General features: G+C 36.2%; 1 protein-coding gene across 1 annotated transcript in view; it reads right to left on the minus strand.

Moving 5' to 3' along the window:
• The window catches only part of LOC146004188 (ribose-5-phosphate isomerase-like), a 59,422-nt gene extending 43,012 nt beyond the window's left edge, over window positions 1-16,410 (minus strand). Inside the window, 5 exon segments of the mRNA XM_083142857.1 lie at window positions 367-508; window positions 1,700-1,833; window positions 11,650-11,765; window positions 15,231-15,291; window positions 16,402-16,410. Coding sequence (XP_082998983.1) covers window positions 367-508; window positions 1,700-1,833; window positions 11,650-11,765; window positions 15,231-15,291; window positions 16,402-16,410 — 462 coding nt within the window.
• Window positions 16,411-23,374: the final 6,964 nt, after the last annotated feature.

Consider the following 23,374-nt stretch of genomic DNA (forward strand, 5'->3'; position numbering starts at 1 on the left):
ATTTTCGCACCTTTTCCCACTTCAATAAATCCAAATGGGTGCCGTTTTCGGCATTTCATCACATGAACTTCTGTTTATTTTCATGTGTAGAATCACCTCCTATGTGTTAGAAACCAACTTTAGAAACACCCTGTATATCCTGTCAGTGATATATTGTCACGATATTTGGTGATATATATCGTGGAGACAATATATCGCCAATATTACGATATGGAAAAAAGTATCATATAGTCTGTGATGATATTTTCTTGACGATATATCAAATTTCCGATATCGTCCATCCCTATACACTACTACTTCAGTCACAAATTATCCAAATGGGAGAAACATAATAAAAGAAAATTCACATTAAAAATAAACACTCACAGCTTTCATTTTTCCCATCCTCAGTTCAGCTTCTCCTCCAAAGAGAGATTCTATTTTGCTTCTAATAGGAACGTAAGCCATTGGAATCACTTCCACTGGGATTCCCTTCTTGCACTTCTCACCTAAAACAACTGAGTCTTTCCTACAAAGACATTAAAGAAACTAAAATCAAAATAATGTATTACAAGGTAAATGCAAGTGCAACATACAAATATTTGAAATGTAATTGTTAACTGCATTTTAAAATGCACAAGAGTGTTTTCAATGTGTGCAGATTCAGAGGTGTTAAAATGTAACCACAAAATAAATATTATTTTAACACAGATAATACCAAACTTTATAATCTGGCACACTGACGAGATTTGCTGAGATTTGCTATGCAGGCTCAACCAGGACTGAAGAGCTACCAATATCAAGATAAGTTAGTTTAGTACAATTAAGACTTTTTCAGGTTGACCGTGTAGCTAGACACATTCAAAATATTATTAACAACTGTATTTGTAATGGAAAAACTATATTTGCACAACCTCATAATACTGTATATCTCTAAATGCAAGATGACTCTGAATCAAAGATGACTCCTCATTTTCTAACAAGGGATTACAGGAAAACTATTTTCAAAACTTACAATTGGTTACCTTACTACAAGTAACTGAAGGAGACAATAAAATTATCGGTACACAAAAAATAAAATTAGATACAGACATCTCTTAGTCAGATACAGATCCCACTTAGTCCTCCTCACTGGAATGGTCCACAGAGAGTTAGAGCTTAATGGAAGCTCATGATTCTGTTCAGTAAAGACAAGAAAAACTCCACATCATATGCCGCGAAAGCAAGATGACCCCATACTTCTGCTGCAAAAAATCTCGTTTTGCATTCAGAAATATATGGTACATTAAACTTGTATCTTTCTCAAGAGCTAACAGTACAATGAATAGTAATATCTGTTACATAAGATAATCCAAAACAATTATTTCACAATGAAGTGAAAACACTACATTTTTACAGCCAGTTAGATGGCAATCTATTTTCGAAACTATTACAGCACATTGGTGTTATTGAATTTATCAGTATCACATATAATTATCACAATTTCTCACAACATTTGCTTAGGTATGTATGGATACAAAAATATCAAACTTTGTTTTAGAAATATTGAAATTATTTTAAACATAGGTAGGTTAATCTGAACTGATCCTACAGGTTTTTGAAATGGGATTCAACCCACTGAATGGTATCTGAACATATCAGATGCAGCAGAATATAGTAAAATGGAAATATAAAGTGAGATGTTATTTACAAACTTATGGTAACACTAACAATTACTTACATGTAATCTCCTATCACAATGAATTCTCTGGCACATGATGCCACAATCTTTTCTTGTGTAAGGCAACCACCACCACCTTTAATGATAGTCAAATTGGCATCTGTTTCGTCAGCACCATCTATTGCACAATCCAGCTGAAAGGGAAGGAAACGGTCACTTCAATAATACATATTTTTTAACATCACAAATTATTTCTTTACTGCTGGCAACATTTCAGCTCTTCTCACAAACTTCTTAGCTTGAAAAATATCATCAATAATTTGGATTTTAAATTTGTAGGGATTGAATTGAAATGAAGCAAAATCTAGCAAGTGTCGTCATGTATTGACCTAAATACATTTTCCTCTCACTTATGGTACGAACACAAAATATGACTAGAGGAAGTAAGAAATATGTCAATCCTACAATATTATTTTCTTCAATATCTTGTATAGCTTTTCTCTGGCTCATAGTTCGGTTTCTAATGAACTGCAAAGTTATGAACAGTAAACAATGTCATTAAATTAGGCACACAAGTTGTACTACGTAGATTTTTCAGCAATAAATGCAGGCTCGACCAGGACTCAGGCCTACTGTGCCATTGCTCTACCACTGAGCTACTGAGCCGGCCTGGCTTCGCCCGATTTTTTACTGGCGCTGTTTTACCTGTGTGGAATAGTCTCTGCAAGTACACTGGAAATCTAAAAAAAACCTCCCTTACGGATATGCAACCAGGAATTTTATATCATCTAGTTTCGCCTGGAAGAGCAGCTTGCAAGAAGCGTAGTGTTTCCAACTTTTGAATCTAACCACAGATTCACACGAGCAGATAGGGATCTTACTTTCCTCTTGATTTGATTGCAACGGATGACGAGTTTATTTTGAGAATATGTCTGGTAATAATAATAAGTGTTATTAACATTTACGTTTGAGTTTTTTATTATTATTTTACCACTTCCGAACAAATATGTGAAGAAAGGAGGTATCACGGATTTCGTTATCACTTGGATACTTGGCACCTCTCATGAGAGAGATCTGCATATGAAAAATTATCATTATGACTAATTCTGTTGTATATTTCAGAAAAAAAAGCTCCTTCGGATAGCGTAAAGTCGCCTTGTAATGAAGCGGTCCTGGGATACAATTTCCAATGGTGGTCCACCAGTCTAGACCATAAGTTCAGTTTCCATTAATGTATCTGTGTATAAATTGAACTCAGAAATTTTCCTAAACATTTACGTGTGCTCGGAACAACCCTTGAAAGGCAAAAGTAAGATGAGTTGGAAGTTGTGATTAGTTTTGTTTTTTCTGCTACCATAGGTAAGTCCAAAGAGAGGAGTCTGACCCCCATAACCACCCCCTCCCCATTCAGTGTGCCTATGACTGTTACGCTTGTCTTTTTCCCCACTGTATCCTATTTGCACCCATTACATATATTTTTTTTCATTTTGCAATAATGCTTACGGCATTTTTCTTCAGAGATATTATTTTTGTTCTTAAATTTTTGGCAACATCTGTTTTGGAAAAAGTTCCACGAAGTTTGATTTAAGTGTAAATCCATGTAGACATACTGTGTAGAGTGGGATTCGAACATGAAATATGAGCTCCCATCGCGAATCGAACCAGGTCTTCTTTGATTATGTTTTCTATCAACATTTATAAAATAGCAGTTGCTTCCTTAGCCTACTTCCGCTTGTCGTATATTTCATTTCGTATTAGTTCTTTTCACGTTTTTTTAATTTGCATTGTTCGAGCTTAATATTATTTGCTGTGATAACTTTCTCTCTTAATTTGGTTATAAGAATATATTTATACTTTTTTTATTATTATTATTATTTTTTATTTTCCCTTCGCACTCCTTACAGATTTCGGTATCGCGCTTTTCCATATTTTCGGTAATTTAATTCTCTTGTGTATAATTCCTGTGACTATTTTTAATTATATAATTTGCCCCTAGTCCAAATCAAGAAAATTTGTTAGGAAATGTTTCCCGTGTATGGTGGTGTAAAATTGATGCCAGCTTTTTCTTGCGATAAGGGTTTTGAAAGTGCAAGGGTCTAATTTATTAACCATGGTGGGAAGGGGGGCGGAGGTGTGCCAGAAACCTTCCAGGTGGAATATGCTTGAAACGAAAAGTAGGTGCACCATTTGACCATACTCTTGCATCAGCAGGTGGGGTGCTGAGAATGCTATCTGCGAGAGAGGGGAAAATGGCGAGCAACACTGCCACAGCAAGTCACTGTAAATGATTTCATCATCTGTGCTGGGTGAAACCGGTTCTTGGTGCTCCTATACTTTTCCGATACATTTCTGCCAGCCTTTTTAGCGAAGCGAGGCCATATGTTCCAGATTCGAACTCTGGCCAGGCATGGATGTATCATTGAGTTTGTTCCGTCACCATTTTATAAATAAATAATTCATTCGTATTATCGCGATTAACTCAAGAGGTAGAAGAGTGAAGTAAAAAAAAAACAAATAGAAATTGATATACTTGTGCCTGCTGCTGGCATAACAGCGAAGTTAACCTTCTATAAATGATGAAATATAGGTAGCCCTTGAGCTCAAATATACTTATACTTTGGTAAACAAAAAAAATCAAACTTATCGCTGATCTCTTACTACATTTGAAATACAGCCAAGATCGACATAAAGCATTGCAATTATATTGTTAATGTTTCACATCCCATAGTCTTTCTTTTTCTCATAGCAGGGGCGGGGATTCATCCGTTATAAATATCTAGGAAAGGATTTAGCAGAAATCCGTGATATACTTAAATATCATAACATGCTGCGTAGCCAGGGTTCTTGAGCCCTAGCCTCTGATAATTGTGAGGTTTTCTTTTTCGTTGTTTCATCAATTTTCATCAATTTCCCTGAAGCATCATTCATCCTCTGCCGCTATTGGCTATATGCAGAAAGTTGACATAAAATGAGTAACATTCGAAAAGAAAACACAAGGATTTACTTTCCCATAGCTTGCCAAACATGCACATTTCCATATTTTATGCTTTCAGTACTATCATTATTCTTTGCAGGCAATGGGATTGAAGCAACTCTCACAACTAACATAAACTACATTTCACTCATGCATGACAATTCTCGTGGGTAAAGTGGAATTTTTGTGTACTGGCACGTGGTAGCGCAATATCTATCTTCTGGTCCACTAGATCAAAATCTATACTTTTTATTCCAGTTGAGTGATTGACTCACAATTTCGCCATTGAAGGTTTGGGGTGTATTTTGTATATTGTGTTTATGATGCGCTAGGAAAAAGAAATCCCAAAGGCTCGCACTTAACAGAAAATGGTGTGTGTTCCCCCCCCCTCTCTCTCTCTCTCCCAACTCTGTCTCTATCTCTATCACCTCCACGTCCCCACTATTTAGATACACTGTAGTTAGAAACATATTTACCGAAGAATATCCACATTGAAAATAATATTGCCCAATTGTTTTGATATAGGACATTTCAATTATTCCGAACGAATTATGTCTGTCAGAGGACTAGGGCCTCCCCGATGGAGCAGTGGTAGTTGCCATAAGGAGAAAAATACTACTCGCTATATTAGATGCAGTGCTTGAATCCAACGGCTGGTGGACACAGTATTGAAACCCTGTATGGTTTAACCGATGCCCTTTGCTACATCCCTGGACAAAACTAATTACACATATCTCCATATGCAACTTATCTTTCAAATTCTTTCTTATTGATACCTTGGTTTTTATGGTTACTTTTTCACACATCTGCACCATTATATTACATTCTATAATATTAATTAATATTCACATTATTGACAGATTTGATTCACATGAAATTCAAATGAACAGCACACATGCAACCATTCCTAATATTTAACTATTAGTTACATTACACCTCTCACGTTCTAAGTGAGGATTGCCCAGTGGGAGGGGCATTATGGTGCAGGCTGTGATGGAAATTTGACTGAGTAAACAGGGCACACGTTGAATTATGTTATTAATTAGTCATTTCTGTTATACAAATAGTAATTTGTAGATTATCAAGGGATTTTTTTTTTTGAGTTGGTGTTTTAAGTCCACTTTATGCACAGTAAGGCTAATCGGGACTGGACCTACGGTTTAAAGTGGGATCCGAACCACTGTGCCATGTGCCTCCACCGGGTATCGAACCCGGGACCCCTTGACTACAAGGCAACGATGCTACCACTGCGCCATCGGGGAGGCCCTATCAAGGGAATTGTTACGGGTAATAAATAATATTAGGGGGTGGGGATATCCAACTATTACATATTAGACCTTAGATTGATAGGAAAATATTATGGTTCTTTAAATTTCCGCTCCTCTTTCAGCCCGCACGGGAACCACCTTTATGGCAGTGAACCTCTGTTGTCACGTTTACCTACGAAGGGACTCGTGGTCAATCAACCAATTAGGCCTACTGCTTGGGCAAGAAACGATAACTTTACGAAGCCTCCTTCCCCAAAGAAGCCAGCAGGGAAACAGGAGTTTGTCAAAATAACCTTTCTGCTCTGTGAATGAACACTGGTTCGAACAGAGTTTCAACTTAAGTGGACATTACCCATTGCTATTCTTTTTGACTGACTATATATGAGGCGTTGCGGATATGAAGGGCGAACTCAACAAACGAACATTATATGTTTCAAGTTGAGAGACACAGGCTAACAAAACAAATAGGTCATACCATCAGAGTTTGCCCTGTACCTCACAACGTGAAACACATTTTGAGTTTGCCCTTCGTATCCGCAATGCCTCATATATTCTATCTATACATTTCAAGAGAGCACCTATTCTCTCATCTTCAGGTGAACAAATTTTGCTATGTCTGTAGTGTGATTGGAACTATGACAGTCCGTGATTTTGCACCAAATCCGGTGCGCTAACCAACCACTCTTAGATGCCCATTCAAAATCGACAGCCATAGAGGAAAATATTGAAGTGAAGAGTCTTATTGAAGGAAACAGCTCGACTCACCCTCACATTTGATTTTTTTAGATAACTCGCATACACTTCGTATAGATGGCACCACGAGACTGAAAATTCACACTATTTGGCATGTCAAATAGACCTTATTCCAGCTTCGCTGAAAGTTCATTGTATATAATAGTTGTCAGTCATAAAGTTCAATGCCCTCTGCATGTGTGTTGTGATGGGTTACCGTGTTTCAATTTTGTTTTAATTCCATTTCATACTCAGAAAGGCTACCTGAGGTGGGGCCTACAGTTTAAAGTGGGATCCGAACCACTAGGCACTTGTGTCTCCACCAGGAACCGAATCTGGGACTTCATGATTATAGAGGGTTAGTTTCGTGAATTCAAGGAAGCCAAGGTGGGAAAAATGTGAAGAAATGTCTTCTACACAGAACTAACTATCTATATTGTGTGTGTGTAAAATTTTCTAGCACATCCATTTTCCTACCTTCATTTTATCATCATTATATTGAATTTACACCAGTGATTTTTAACTATGTTCTAGCTCACGTCACTGAGTCGTAAAGTATTGTCTGTAGTTCTGTTTTAGTATAGTTTGTGAGCTCTCACCCAATAATTTTTAAGGTGGGAGTGGGGAGGTGGGACTTAACTTCTGGAAAAAATAGTGCGAGTTCAATTCAGAATACGAAAATCGAGCGGGATGATTATATTGCTACAATATCTTCAGGAAAGTAAAGCATAATATTGAATTCTGCCCCATATCTCGCCTCTGATTGACCCCATGATATTATTTATGTTTGTAAGTAATATATTAACCATGAATTTCAGCATAACTGAACGCATATAATGAGATAATTTACTAGTTTTACCAAGCTAAAGGTGTGGAGTGCAGTCTGTTGCCCCTTTCATTAGGGAATTCCACATGTAAAAATTGGTCAGCTGTTATTGTGAGTAACAGTTATAGGAAGGCACTACGCTTACACCAAATTCTGTTGTTTATATTTCAATTTCCTTCAACAAATCCTTTCTCGGTTGACTAGATTCTAAGCAGAGCGTCATTCAGTTGTCTGTCAGTGTTCTTTTTGCAGAAGCAACAGCAATCGCTGACACCCACGGTGCCCCGCCCACTCGAAGAGATGTGTTGCCTCGATGTAGTGCAGAACAGTGACAGTGTTGCCTCTCAATTCGATCTTTGTGTTCTTTTTTGTCTGGAACTACACACATTTCAGACAATGTTTCCCATACAACAAATAATGCAAAAGCAGGCAGGCAACTGTTAAATAGATCTTTTCTCGATTTTGTATGAACACTTTCCACAGTCAAGATATGTTAACTTGGTTCTGTTTAGTATTCCCACAATTTGGCTTCATGCAGTAGGGGTTCATATTGCAAGCTAAAACAAACGTAGGCAGGTATTTTAACATTTTAATTTTCATCCGTTTCATGATTCTATGAACGAATATGGTGGTAAAATACACTACTTGAGACAATATCACTAATAGTAATTGGCCGTTGCTGTGCCCGAGCGTGGTAAGTCGTCGGCTTTTGATCTCGCTTCCAAAATTCTCGGGTTCGACTTCCGGCCTGGGTATGATTGTTTATGAGTGTCCCTTCATGAATTTTATCATACACTAATCCTCATTGTTGCTATTAGCCAAAAGTACCATAAATGTGAATCATAATAAAGAAAGGTAATAATAATGGTAATAATAATAATATCAATCTAGCCCCCATTTTCCGTTGATCAATTTAATCTATTCATCCTCATTGTTGCGATTAGCCAATAAATGGTAGAGAAGTAGCGAAAAATAAGATGCAAAATAATAATAGAATTTTCTCAGGAGAAGGAGAAATAAATGCTCCAGAAAACATGCAATACAGGATAAGAGTGGCCTGTAATGTGAGTCTGTAAACAAAATACAACTCACGATTGAAGAAGTTTATGTGGAGGTTTCGTGTTCTACCAAGCAATACAGAATTGGATGGCGTAGTGGTAGCATCGTCACCTTTTAATCAAGGGGACCCGGTTTTGATACCCAGTGGAGGCACAAAGTGGTTTGGATCCCACTTTAAACTGTAGATCCAGTCCTGATTAGCGATACTGTGCATTGTGGACTTAAAACAACAACAACAAAAAAGCAACCAACCAACCAATACAAGGTTGGAAACACTACGGTTATAGGGTAGGACACATTGCACCCCTCGGGAAATTACTGTACCAGGCGAAAGTAGATGGTATAAAATTCCGGGTTGCATATCCGTAAGGCAGGGCGTTTCGTAAGATTTCCAGTGTACCACACAGGCAAAACAGCACCAAGGAAAAATCAGGCGAAGCCAGGCAGGCTCGGTAGCTCAGTTGCAGAGCAATGGCATGGTAGGCCAGAGACCTGGTTTTTCATCTACATAGTAAACAATGTGTTTTATTTTTCAATGGACCTTGGCACTAAGTATAAAGCACAGTATAAAAGAAGGAAATATCTTCTACTGAATGAATGGCATAAATTTTGACATTCATGTAAATTAACAATGGTTCATTAAAATCATTCATTCACATCATAAGTACAGGACACAAACACTGAAGGACTACAATTATAATCTGACTGGTCAATACGATTGTAAATGGAGATCCTGATTACCTGAAAACCTCAAGTACATCACTCACAGTATGAAAATCACACATGGGACAGATTAAATGATATTCTATCAATATAAGTGCAAAATTCTGCCATTTTGTTAGTCTCATGAACATGAATGTATAATCCATACACCTAGTTTTGTAAAGTGAATGTTTAAAATAAATTATTATTTCAAAGGTAAAACGCATTGCATACATTAATTAATGAGGTTAATGAACTATTAATGTCCTGCACGGAACATTGGCAATTTTATATTGTATCAGTAGAACATTGGTATTGGAAAAAAAGTCATATTGGGCCATCCCTAATGAAAATTATTCATAATGCAAAAATGTAAATTTTCGAACATTCTGTAAATATAAACCCATGTTGTTACAATGGAGTACGCATCATAGAGTTGCCTGCTATATTTGTTTCCTTTGCCAATACAGGACACACCTGAAGGGGAATATAAAAACCAGGCTTCATGCACTAACAATGATATATTTTATATATTATATCTTGCATTAAATTAATATATAATATAAAATTTCACAGGATGTCCTGAAGGAACATAATCCTAACCACAAAACAATGTAAATAGAATTGTATATACATATATAACTCGGGTTCTTCCTGACAATTAATGCAATGCCACAGTGCATGTGCATCATCTCCCGAATAACCTTAGGCAAAGCATGCTGATGTAACTGGTTTTTGCAGGAGAGGAGACTGTTCAAATATATACAGGGCATCCAGCCTAGACTTTTAACATTACAAAAGAGTTCATGAAAGTTGTGCGAATTACTCACAAATTTAATATATATTATATATATATTAAAAACTCCATAGGTACAAGAGAGTTTGACGTGGTTATGATTTATACATAACCTAAACGTGAGCAGCCTGAGGAAAGTAGCAGTTGCATCCCGAAACATGGCAGGAGTTACCTAGATTCTCGCAAAATGTAAGTTATTAACACACACACACACACACACACACACACATATATATTACAAAAGAGCATAATTTTGCAGAGAAACACAATTTTATTATCAAAATCTTCATTTTGATAGAAAAACTCATGCATATTTTTGTTCCAGCACCAGCACTTCACCAACTTTGCTTTGAGCCCCCCCTCCCCCCCTGTGGCATGGCAGATGTTGAACCGATATTCTAATTCTGTCCAGGTATTCACTAGCATTTGAGGGGTCACACTGTTAATCGCCTGATGAATTCTGTTATGCAGATCTTCCAAGGTCTCGACAGGCATACTGTAGACTTGGTACTTGATGAACCCCCAAAAGAAAAACGTCTAGGGGGGAAAGATCCGGTGAGCGCGGAGGCCAAGCAAGTGATATACATCCTCTTCCTATCCATCTTCTAGGAAAATGCTCATCAAGAAATTGTTGTACAATGATAACAAAATGTGCCGGGGCTCCATCTTGTTGGAAAATGGTTTCTGGAGGCATAATTCATTCCTCTCACAGTTTCTTCAGCAAAGAAGAACAGGCCTATTATCTTCTCTTTCATTAACCCACAACACACATTAAATTTTGGAGAGTCTCTCATAATTTCACGAAACTCATGAGCATTGTCACTTCCCAAATGCGGCAATTATGCTTCTTAACTTTGCCACACGTGTGGAATGCAGCTTCATCAGAAAAGCACACCTTGTCCAGAAAAGCATTGTTGGTGTCAATTTCAGTTAATATTTTGCCCGATAACGCCTGTCTTTCAGGTATATCATCAGGATACATTCGTTGATGTAAGTGGATCTTGTAGACATAACCTTTTGTGCACAACGTCATGGATAGTAGACTGAGAAATGTTGAGCTCTAAACTTGCAAGTCTTATTGATTTACTTAGACTTCTTGTGAATGCAATGCGAATCACTTCAATGTTTTCCTCTGATACCCTCCGCTTTGCGTACTTCCCGCACACTAACACAACACATCCAGTTTCTCTTAGTTGTTTATCCCAGTTAACAATACTCACATAGATAGGAAGGAACAATGTTGTGATGTTGAAGATTGAATTCACGCCGAAAAGCATGTTGAACAAGCTTCACAGATTTGTTTTCTGCCAGTGAAAGAACGCAGAACAGTTTCTGCTGAACCGTCCACTCCGTGTCATGTCAACTCGAAGTATTCTTGTAAATGGCCCCAGTTGCCAGTCCCATACAAACAATAAGTTTCATTTGAAATTGAATATAACTAAAGTTATACTGTTTTGTAATGTTAAAGGTCTAAGCCAGACACCCTGTATAATAAAATAACAATTGTGGATGTAATAACTTGCTGAAATTAAGTCACGTCAGATTACACCATTGAGCATGAAAATTGCAATTCATATCTGCAACAATACTAAATATTTTAAGGGAGAAAAAAATGGCAACTCTCAACATGGCACATCCACTTAATTTACTTACTTGTGGGGTTGTTGCTAGATCTCCCAGAGGAAGTTTATGCTGAAGAATGAGTTGACGAGCTTGGAAAGAAGTTGGGATGCAAATCACACTCAAATGCTCACTTTTCATCCTCTCGGCTGCAAAGGAAAATGAGCAATTTCTTACATGGGTAAAAAACACAAAGCTAAGAATCAGATGAACATTTTATGTGTCACTTTCAAAGACTGGTTGATTTAGAAAAATGTAAAAAGTAAGAAAATACATTTTGAATGTCAGAATATGAAGCATTGTTGTTGGATTGTTTTATCTCAGATATATTTTTAAAGTCTTTTTTCTAAGTGTTTTTCTATCTCTCTAACAGTTAACTATTTTTACAAATAAAACAAAAAAGATCTAAAGAAGGTGTTATTAGGTTATGTGATGAAAACGTCCATAGCAAATCTTCAATAATTTTCTGTTCCGCAACACACCACCCTTACTGGGTAGTTTCTGGCAGGAAAAAACTAAATAAACAATTAAATAGGCTCGTTAGTCCTGGGTTCGCATCCCATTCATCACCATATTGCTCGGAACCAAAGAATCAATCACAGGCAAGAACGTATTGAATTAATGTTGCAGGGTAATTGCTGAAACTTGCAGTAATGGGCTTCATACATTTATTTACAATAAACAAGGCTCGGATTCTTCCATTAATTTACATATTCTATAATTTGAGCCCCACAGCAGAACAGTTAATGTGAAAACTAGCCTAGCATCAGCGGAACTGTCTCGGGATGCTTTGTGAGTGATGGGAGACTGCTGAAGTCCGTAAAATCACTCCCTCCAGCTATCAGTTTCACACACATTGTCTATCTTGCGAATATAAACAACTGCCAAGGACTCGTTCTTTAGCTGAAAGAAATAATCCAAGAATCACTCTAATTCTCATTTGTGATCCAACCCATGAAAATTCTTGAGCAATAAATTCCTGAATGCATCCAGTTCGCCTAAAAAGCCATAAACTTACATCCCTTTTGTTTCTCCATTAAAAGTTGATAACGGTACTCTAAGATCGTCTGGAAAAATCTTTGGCCTGTTTGTTACTGTAGCATTATTTTCTGAACCCATTGTTGGCATCAAAATATTTTCCACAACAGCGAACGTTGCAGATTGAGCCCTTTTCAGCATTTTGACCCTTTTTCAAAAACCGTTAATTAGTTCCCCTTTCTTTGCCTGTGTCCTTTCACACATTACTTTAATATTTTTATCATCATTGTAATTTTATAAAAAAGATTGAACAGTATTAACAATATAGACAATTCTACCACACCTGAAGAAAAATTGGCCAATTTATCCACGTGTTTCTTTATTGATATGTAACTACAGACACTGAATACTTTCAAAAATGTGTCAATCTTAAACTTATTTGAGATTACTAATGTTAGTAAATGTAACAATTCAAAACTGCAGTACAGTGTGGATATGTATAATACCTTATGACCTGGCACAAAAGAGAGATGTTCTCTTCTGATCCAATCAAGAAGTTCAGCAACTTACATATTCACAATGAGTGGATGACCATAACTGTGGCCTATAATGCAACAGTTTAAAGTTTTGATGAAAAAAAATTGTGTGTGTCTCAAAATTGTGACAAATTTAAAAAGTGAAGTAATATTTTTTTAATTATATTCATCCTCATAAATACGACGAACTTCTTTCTGTGCCAGTAAAACACCAAGGATATTTATAATACAGATACATGATTTACAGCATTTTTCCTGTTATACAAACACACACATTGCAATCTGTGCAAAAACCATCAGTAGTACATTTGGTATGTTGCATTTACTGTCATGTTATATTCTATTTTCATATTTAGCTCATTTCTGAGCACATTATTTCAAACCAGATACTTGAAGCTCACTTGTGGTGTGGAAGAGCTGTTTCAGCAGACTACCATTTTGAGCACCGCTGTGGCAGTGGTTCAACATGAGTTGACACTCAGGTACTAATACTCCCAACATTTGCCACACAATAATACAGGGTGTTTCACTTGCTCTCGGCCCTGATTTTCACTTATAAAAATCAAACTATTGGTCATAATGTAATGAAATTTGCTTGGCGTATAAGAAACATGGTGACATCATTGCTATTGATTTATTTAGTTTATTTTACTTTGCGTTTTGTGCCTCGTGGCTAATTTGCGAAGATGGGAATGAATGATGAAATGAAATTGATGAATGGACATTCACAAAAAACCAAGCCCGAGCGGGATGTGAACCCGGGACCCTTGGCAGAATGATGTGCTTACCACTCGAGCACAGGGTCTGGTGGTGACATCATTGGAGATGGCGCTACAGTCTCTCTAGTCCGTGCATAGGCCTGCACTTCCGTGTTGGCGGTTCTGTCGTTAAATGACAATTGTACGGATGTGTGCTTTCAGTCTGAGTTCTTGGCCTTGCTGTTGTGACGTACCAGGCTTTGGGCTACTGAGAATCCTTACAGTGTGCACGAAACACCTCTTCATGATGAAAAATTGAAGTGTAGTGCACTTTATCAAGGTGCTGCATTATTGGCACAATCTTTTTCGACACAATAGTGGATACAGAAGTCCACATTGGAATCTTCCATGAGTTTGTAAATCAGTTGGATGACGAGACGAGGAACTTTGTAATGGCTATTTTCAGCAGAATGGCACCACTTACCAAACTTCCAATGCCAGCATGCAAGAAATTGTGTCCTTCTTCTTTGAAGATCGTATCCAACACTCGTGATGTCACCATGCTTCTCATACATCAAGGTATGTCCATAGTAAATTTCATTACATTAGACCAACAGTTTCATTTTTATAAGCAAAAATTAGGGGCTGAGAGTGAGTGAAACACCCTGTACATTGCACTGATACCCTAATGTTGATTCATGCATGAATGTGTCAGCACTAACATTATTTAGCACCCATCACTTTACAAGGTTAATATGTATGATAGGTTTCACAATTTAAAACAACCAGGAAGAGCTTCTTAAATTCACATCATGGAGACGAAGTACTTACCAAGACTAAAACCAAATACACACATCTGATGATTGAAACCTTCATACATTTGATAAAAGCTGAACCTGTATAGGAGATCTTGGCATACATAAGGACAATACGAAACTGTAACCCCACAGAGGATTACACTGGTTGTAGGTCCAGAAACAAAAACCATCTTAGCAGGCAAAAAAATGCATTGTGTGAAAAAGGGGTTGGCATTGGGGTTTCTTCACACTAAATATTACAATGTTAAAAAGACCCAAACATGACTACAAATGAATGGCTTATTGCAGAAAGGGACCTGAGTCACTTTTGCACAATTCTGAGAAAAACAAGAAAATCGTATAATATTGAGAGTGTAAAAAAGAAATGTGCTGTTGTTGGCTCAAATTTTTAGCATAATGAATAGTTAATTTTGCAACCCTAAATGCGCCTTCCTGCAGTATGCTGCTAGAGACAGAGGAGATGAAAAAGTTGTGACTCCGATACCTCAAAAATGTGACTCAGGTCCCTTTCTGCAATAAGCCATTCAAATACACTTTTAGTACTTCTCAACAAGTTACATTTTCTATAAAAATGAAAAGCTCACCTAATCTCTCGACTGCATAAACAATTGTAGAACCACTTCCGATGCCAACAACTGACTTGTCCTATGATATAAAGAGAGACAAACACAATAATTAATTCGAAATTGAACTACAATGGTTGAATTGAACATTAAACCTTAAACTTTCAAAGCCCATATTCTAGCTCAATAGTAACAATGTACATCAATCCTATGAAATTTATTTTTCAGCTTTCCATTTTTTTCTATATAGGATGACCACATCTAACTTGCCAGTATTTAGTAAAGAGGTGTGGGGGAGCAACATGTTAATGTTGAAGGAATTTTTCCCCAGAAGTGTACCTGATTCGTTTGGTTTATTTTACTTAGCTTTTCTGCCACTTTTGGTTCATCGGAAAGATAAGGATGAGTGATGAGATGAGATTGATGAAGAGATATCAACAAAGAACACCCATGCTCAGGCCAGGATTCAAACAAGGGACCCCTGGTGTTGTAGAGTTGGTGTTTTAAGTCCACTTTAAGCACAGATAGGCAAATTGGGAATCGGCCTACAGTTTAAAGACAAATAGACAAAATCGCATCTAAAAGTTCATTTTGAATTACCATTGATGCATCTTTCAAGATCCTTGAATCACTTTCTAAATAGTCTTCCAAAACATTGTCAAGAGTCGCAGTGTAATTAATGAGGCCTTTATCTCATCATGACCACGCAAAGCCAATTCAAAATCCCCACAAAATTTAATTGTATCCATAATACGTGACAAAATATATCAATTTTTGTCACGAGCTCGTTTTGCCTTCGAACAGAAACTTCATAAGCATCATCAAGTTGCATGCACTCTGATATGAGTTTTCCCCAAGACAGCGAGCCTCATTTCATTGTCGAAGTGATTTTTTGACGAACAATTTTTTTTTTTTTTTTTTGCAGGAAAATGTTTCAAGTTTTTTTACCCACTTTTAGTCCATGTGTCTTCTCAGTTGAATGCACAGAAAACAAAAAGGGAATTAGGTACAGGACACCCACACATCCATTCACACTTTTCGTAGATATTTTTATTAAATTTTCTGTTGTATGTTCTGCTTATTTTTATCATTGAACTTGTGATTTAGGCAAAGCTCTGGCCATGACGGGCATAAACCTTTGGCCAACAATCAGTATTGGTGATTTAGAATTTTACTTTGCATTTTATCTCACCTGGTTCATTTCGCTTTATTTTCACACACACTGTAACAATTCAGTAAAGAACTCACTAAATCACATCAATTTTTAAAAAATTCTCAAAACACACAACCTTCCCACCTATGTCTTCCCAAGTTCCCTCCTTCCCTTCCTTTTGTTCGATAAGGTACGGTAAATTGCCCCAGTCACCATCTAGCGAGAAACTGAAAAACAGTGCCCCACATGTTGGGTCTCAGCGATCATTTGCAATGAAAACACCCATAACCCCCTGACCTCTCCCGCAGCTCAGAACGAAGGGATGATGTTAAAGCAGTGAGGCAGGAAGTCTGCAGGCAGAATGTGACCATTGCTATGTTGTTAAGTTTCCTCCAACCCACTCTAGTCATCTTCGCTCCGATGAAGACGGCTTGAGACAAAGGAAATAAAATACAAGCGTTGCAAACAATGAATTGTTATAATTGTAGTTCTTTTTAAATACATATACATAATGGATGGAGGGGGTACATGACCGTGTGACCTAATGGTAGAACCGCTCCTGGCTCTAGGTCACCTCAAAGATGTTCTATGGGGTTCCAGTAAGGGCTTTCAGGGGGCCAGCTAAGCACATCCACCTGATTGTCCTTAACCACGATGCAATGGACCCTGCTCTGTGGACAGGGGCATTATTGTATTGATAGAGAAAAGGGCCCATAGTAGTATAATCAGATTCCTTCAAAATAACACTTTGTACGAGGCCTATTATTTTTATTAATTTAAGCACAATGGTAAACCTATTTTGATGATGTTTTTGTCGATTTTATACTATTGCAAATCTGTGATTTTTTACCTCACACTTGGTACGAATGTCGAGGTATATTGGTTTTATTAATTTAACCACAGTGGAAAACGTATTTTGACAATGTTTTTGTTGATTTTATACTATTGCAAATCTGTGATTTTTCACCTCACACTTGGTACGAGTGTAATTTTTTATGAGTTAAATTACGTAACATTACATAATATTGTGATGCCCCCTATATTAATCTCCCTTTATTGTATTTTTATAAGGGTAAACTATTGCATCATGCTTATGCAACACGTTATTACATAACATTACGCAACACTACAATGGCACAGAAGGTAACTTGTTGCATCATGTTTATGCAAACAGGTTATTATGTAATATTATGATGACTTGTATCTGACGTGGTGTCTTCTGATTAGCTTCTTGTCTCGGATGTTTTTAGGCTACTTAAAGAGTTTTTTGCATTACATTATTTGAATTTATGCAACCTATCTAAATACCACACCAAAATACTCTGTGATAGTTGTAGAGTCTGTTATTTTCTTGACATTTTACAATATATATACCAACTGAAAAATAACACTAAAGACCAAACATACTCATGCAGAGTCTTACAAAAAACTGAAACTTAATAAAATACTAACCTGTTATGATAAGATGTGATGTGACAGATTAGTCAGTTTTGCGAGATCAGTTGAAGAGTATGGACGTGTTGTTGCAGTGCTTTTGTATACATTTTTTCATGTGATAAGCGCAGGGGGATATTTTTCTTACTATAAGTATTTATTCATTATTTTATACTTAGTACAAATATATATTTTATATATAATTAAAAATAGCTAATATAAAATAAAACGTCATGAATATTTTTGGGTTTAAAAAGCAACAACATAATCAGCCTGTAGAGAGAATTCTAGTAAACATGGATGTATTTAGAGAAATTTATCATCAATTGAAAGAGTTACTTCTTGTTCACTTGAATAGTATTTCATCTCATGTTGACGAGGATACTGGAAAGCACTTATTTGTATTTAATAATAACTTATCATCACATAAGTTACCTGTTAGTGGGAAAATTCAAAGAAACCTTTCACCACCCAATGCGGCAGTTTTGCACATAGGTCGAAATTTGTACAGAATTAAACATAGTACATTACTTCCTGATACGTCTTATGATGTGGAAGCTGGTGAATTTTTGTATGCTGAGATAATTGGAGAGTATGATAAATCGATTCCTCTGTTTATCGAAATAAGAATAATCTATCCTCTTATTAATATATAAAATACCTAAAAACAAAAAACAAAAAAAAACATGGATATATTTGGTAATAGAAGGTGACAGGAGATTCCAGATAATTCCAGCGAGATTGCTAGTTTAGATGTACGTCTAAAGAAACTGAAATCAGATTTACTCATACTACAGAATTCGCTAAATCAAAATATTCAAGCAGAGATTACAAATCTTCAAACTCAACTGATTGATCCTATAGTAAAAATTGATGGAGAACTCAAATCTTTGCTTGATAAATATACTAATTTAGCTTCAATAGATAATCTTCAGAACTTAGAAGAGAATATTGCCAACTTGAAAAAAGAACTTGATAAATTTAGACAAATCCAGAGAACGAATACCTAACAGCTGAAACAGCAATTAAATGACCAGGCAAATAGTATTCGTACCGAACTGCAAACCATCATCCAGAATATCAAAACTCAAGAAGAATATGAGAAGGTAAATGCTAGTATTGCTAAATTGCAAGAACAGTTTCAATCTTTCAAAGTTCCTACATTGCAAAGTATCAAATCTGAATTACAGACAGATGAACTGCATACAGCTATAACAGAAGTTCAATCGAAACTACAGACATTGGAAGATTTTATCAATAATTTACCTTCATCTTCTGAATTAAATGCTATTGCTAGGAGCGTTGCTGGCATCAAATTACAGTTGGAGACTTATGAAGATTTTGGGAAGATACAAGGTACCATAGCTCACATAGAAGATACTATGGCAACTATGAGAAATGAGCTAACAAGTGTACAGGAAACTCTGGAATCGAAACTGCCTGGCAATACTGATATTCTAGCTATAGTTCAACAGCAAGTTACTAAGCTCGAAAGCTTGAATACTGAATCAGAATTATCGCATTTCCATCATCTTATTGACGACATTCAGAGTAAATTAGAGACACTGCAACAGTCTACACCTACGCAGGATGACATAACGCAACTGCAAGAAATTTTGAAAATTGCAGCTGATGCAACAGAACTCGATGCTATAAAATTAACTCTTACCCCACTTCAGAATGCTGTAGCTGCTTTGCCTACATCTCAGGAAATCAGAGCTATGAGGAGAGCAGTACATCGAATTTTAAAATCTGAGGATATCAAAAACATTCAAGCAGAAATTGCGCATCTCAGAGAAACTGTTGCTAGTCTCCCCAACAATCAAATAATTAACGAACTACATGCATTATTTACAGAAATCAGAAGTCAAGTACATGATCTTGCTACCCAGAGTTCTAAATTGAAACTTGTAGAAAATTTACAGGAGATTATTTCTAATATTACGTTACAAATTACCACTCTTGAAGCAAGTCAAGAATCTGCTTTATCAGGTTTTGCTACTCAACTTCACGATCTCAAAGAGGAATATAAACAACTGTATGTTGATGTAAAAATCAAACCAGCTACGATGAGTTGGTTCGTACTATCAACGAACACTTGGAATCGGTATTAAGCAGACTAGATGACGTAGATACTCGTCAATTTTATTCTATGGAAATTGTTAGGTTACAAAGTGTTCCAAATGCTCGAGGGCACTGGACGTACATCAGTGCTGGCAATGTTTACAAATTATATCCGTACACTCAGGTACATGAATTTTTTGTTGATGGTAGTTTACGATTTCTGAAGTTTAGTTTGCTAAAACATGGAAAACATAATGAAGTTCCTCAGTTTACTATAGTGCGAAAAGATGGTATACACAAGGCAGTTCAAATACCTATTGCATACTGGGATGAGTCTACCAATAAATATAAAGTACATAACGATGAACAATTATCAGTTTTTGATATTAAAATTGGTGACAAGCAAGTATTTGACATAAAGCGGTTATACCCTGAGGACAATCCATTTTATGCGATATTCTCACTTCGAACTCGATGTCAAGACAAGATATAGTTCATGAAATACACAAACCAGCCCGTCGCAATTACAAGCGATTAAGTGTAGTAACGAAAGGTATAAATGAATTCTTCCAGGCTGATCTGATTGAGATGGCTCCTCTAAGGGGGGACTTTATAAAAATTGGATAAGATAAATCATGGTTACAAATATATGCTTACAGTTATTGATACCTTTAGCAAATATTCATGGGCAGTTCCCTTAAAATCCAAAGACTGGTACTTATGTTACCGAGGCTTTTAAATCTATTATACTATTCACATGAAACCTGCTGAGGTAACCAAATCTGATGAGCAACGATTGATTTCTACTGTTTATTGTAAAAAGTATAAATAAACTACAAAGAAGCCAAAATTTAAAATAGGGGATCAGGTAAGGGTCAGTAAATATAAACAGTTATTCGAGAAGGGATTCACTAAAAATTGGAGTACGGAGTTATTCTCAGTGGTTCAAGTTTTACCAGGGAATAGAAATACATGTATAATAAAAGATAATCATAACAAAATATTGAAAGGGAGATTTTATGAAGAGGAATTTAGTAAAACAAAATATCGAGATAAATATCTAATCGAGAAAATATTGAAGAAGAAAGATAATAAATTGTATGTGAAATGGTTAGGTCTGCCAGACAAAAGTTGGATAGAAGCAAACCAGGTGATTCTTTGACACCAACATGGAATGTGGTACAGCGTTTATCAGATGTAGTGGAAACTAATAAAAAAAATGGAGAGTTGTTACCTGATAAGATAAGATGCCTCATTGCAGGCCAATCAGGTTGTGGAAAAACCACTTTGCTGGTTGATAATTTCTTGCTTGCCCCCAATTGGCTAGATTGGAAAAATAGACACTTGTATGTATTCTCAATGAGTTTAGAACAACCGAAATACCAACAACTCATGAAGCTGTACGAGGGACTGGGCATAGCTATATTTGCATCAACAATAAAACCTCTCGACCAATGTTTGAAAAATTCTGTTGTGGTATTCGATGATGTTATTCTGGAAAATCAGAATGAAATTAGAAATTTCTTTACACAGGGTCGTCACAAAGAAATAGAATGCTTTTATTTAGCTCAAACTTATTCCAAAATTCCCAAACAATTACTACGAGATAATACAAACTTAATGTGTTTGTTTCATCAAGATCATACTAATTTGAAACATGTATACGATGGTTATGTGGGAGGAGACTTAAATTACAACCAATTTTCAAAATTCTGTTCATTTTGTTGGAACAGCGACGATTTTGGATTTGTTACTATCGACATGACTCGGAAACCTAACAATGGTAAGTTCAGAAAAAAAATCAACGACTTTTTAAACGTTGAAACGATATAAAATAACAATTAATCAAAAAATAAATATGACAAAACACAAAATAGAAGATAATTCGAAATTAGGAGAGTACTTGTCCAAACGTTTCAAAGGTTGGAAATCAGATAATCGAGGTTTTTACGAACAACACAAACGTCAAGACCAACCTATTATCGATGCAATTACTGGTCTTGGTAAAGAGATTAAGAGTGTTACAGAACAAAATAAAAATCTCATGAATGAATTGGTACCTCTTACTGCTAAAAATTATGCAGAATTTCCACCTACGCCATTATCTAGTATCCACACTCCCTGGTACTTAGGGAACCACCTGCTAAAGCAGCTATAGAAGAATCAGAGAAAATCGAGTTGGGTCCCCTGGCAAGGGATTACCTGAGTACAGGAAAATTCGAAAAAGTTGAAGTATTTGGTTTGTATACAACTATGGAGGGAAATGAAGGCGTAGTATGGAAAATTGGCAAATCTAAAGTAAAATTCGAAGGGGACAACATAAAAATTAATTTGGGTGGGAGAAACAGCTGGCCAGATATCCTGGTACCGTAGGGCTATGGGAGCTTATTACCAAAAAACAACCAAAAAAATTTACAGAAGATGATTATCAAAGTTACTCTGAAATTTTGACACTCTCTGATGCTTTGTACCAAAATAACGATGCCAGTCAAAAGCGTGTGAAATCGAGCAGCGGGGATAAATACAAAAATCTGATTAAACCTATTTGGAATCAACTCAAAACCGGTAGTGGTATAAAACAATACAATACTCTACTTAAGGAATTTGTATGGGTAAACGAAGTGAGAAAACTTATAGATAGGTTGCTGGTTATAGCAGGGGTGGAAAATGCTGGGAACAATAATTTCCATAATGAGAAAATGGGTATATCAACATGATTGGTGACAAATTAGCTAATTTTATTGTAAACGATCCTAAAAGTATAGGATACTTAATTAAAATTATCAATACTTTACCTCCTAAATTCTGGAATATATCAGAGGGTCGAGGTTTAGTGAATGATATTATTAATATACTTTCGTTCAAGTTACACGTACCTGGTTAACAATATTGTGGTCCTGGTACAAAACTTGAGAAACGAATAGAAAGAGGGGACAGGGGTATTAATCCTCTGGATGCAGCTTGCAAAGAACATGATATTGCATACAACACACACAAAGATCTAAATGATCGTCATGTGGCTGATCAAAAACTGGAAGAGGCAGCTTTTGGAAGATTAACAAGCAGAGATGCATCATTGGGTGAAAAAATAACAGCGTTGGGTACAACCATTGCTATGAATACAAAACAAAAATTAGGGTGGGGTTTGTAATATAAATACCCTGAAAAATAATAATAATAATAATAAAACAACCTGAAACCAAAAGGAGCTGTATACCAAATACCATATCACGATCTTAAAAATTTAAAACTTAATTCGATTTTAACTAAAAAACAACAAGAAAAGAAGAGACAATGTATAGCCAAAGGAAATGGAATGAAATTATTACTCAGTACGCCACAATAAAAACAATTGCAAAATACAAGAAAGAAAACACACAGTGGAGGATTCATATTCAGCATTCCAGCTATCCTGGCTGCATTGGGGTCAGTTGGGAGCTTGGCTGGGGGTAGTGCTGCTATAGCCAAAACTGTAATTGATTCGAAAAAAAATAAGGCAGAACTAGAAGACCAA

The sequence above is a fragment of the Lepisma saccharinum genome, chromosome 21 (assembly GCF_977018435.1).
Source record: "Lepisma saccharinum chromosome 21, izLepSacc3.1, whole genome shotgun sequence".
In the NCBI taxonomy this organism is placed as follows: Eukaryota; Metazoa; Arthropoda; class Insecta; order Zygentoma; family Lepismatidae; genus Lepisma; species Lepisma saccharinum.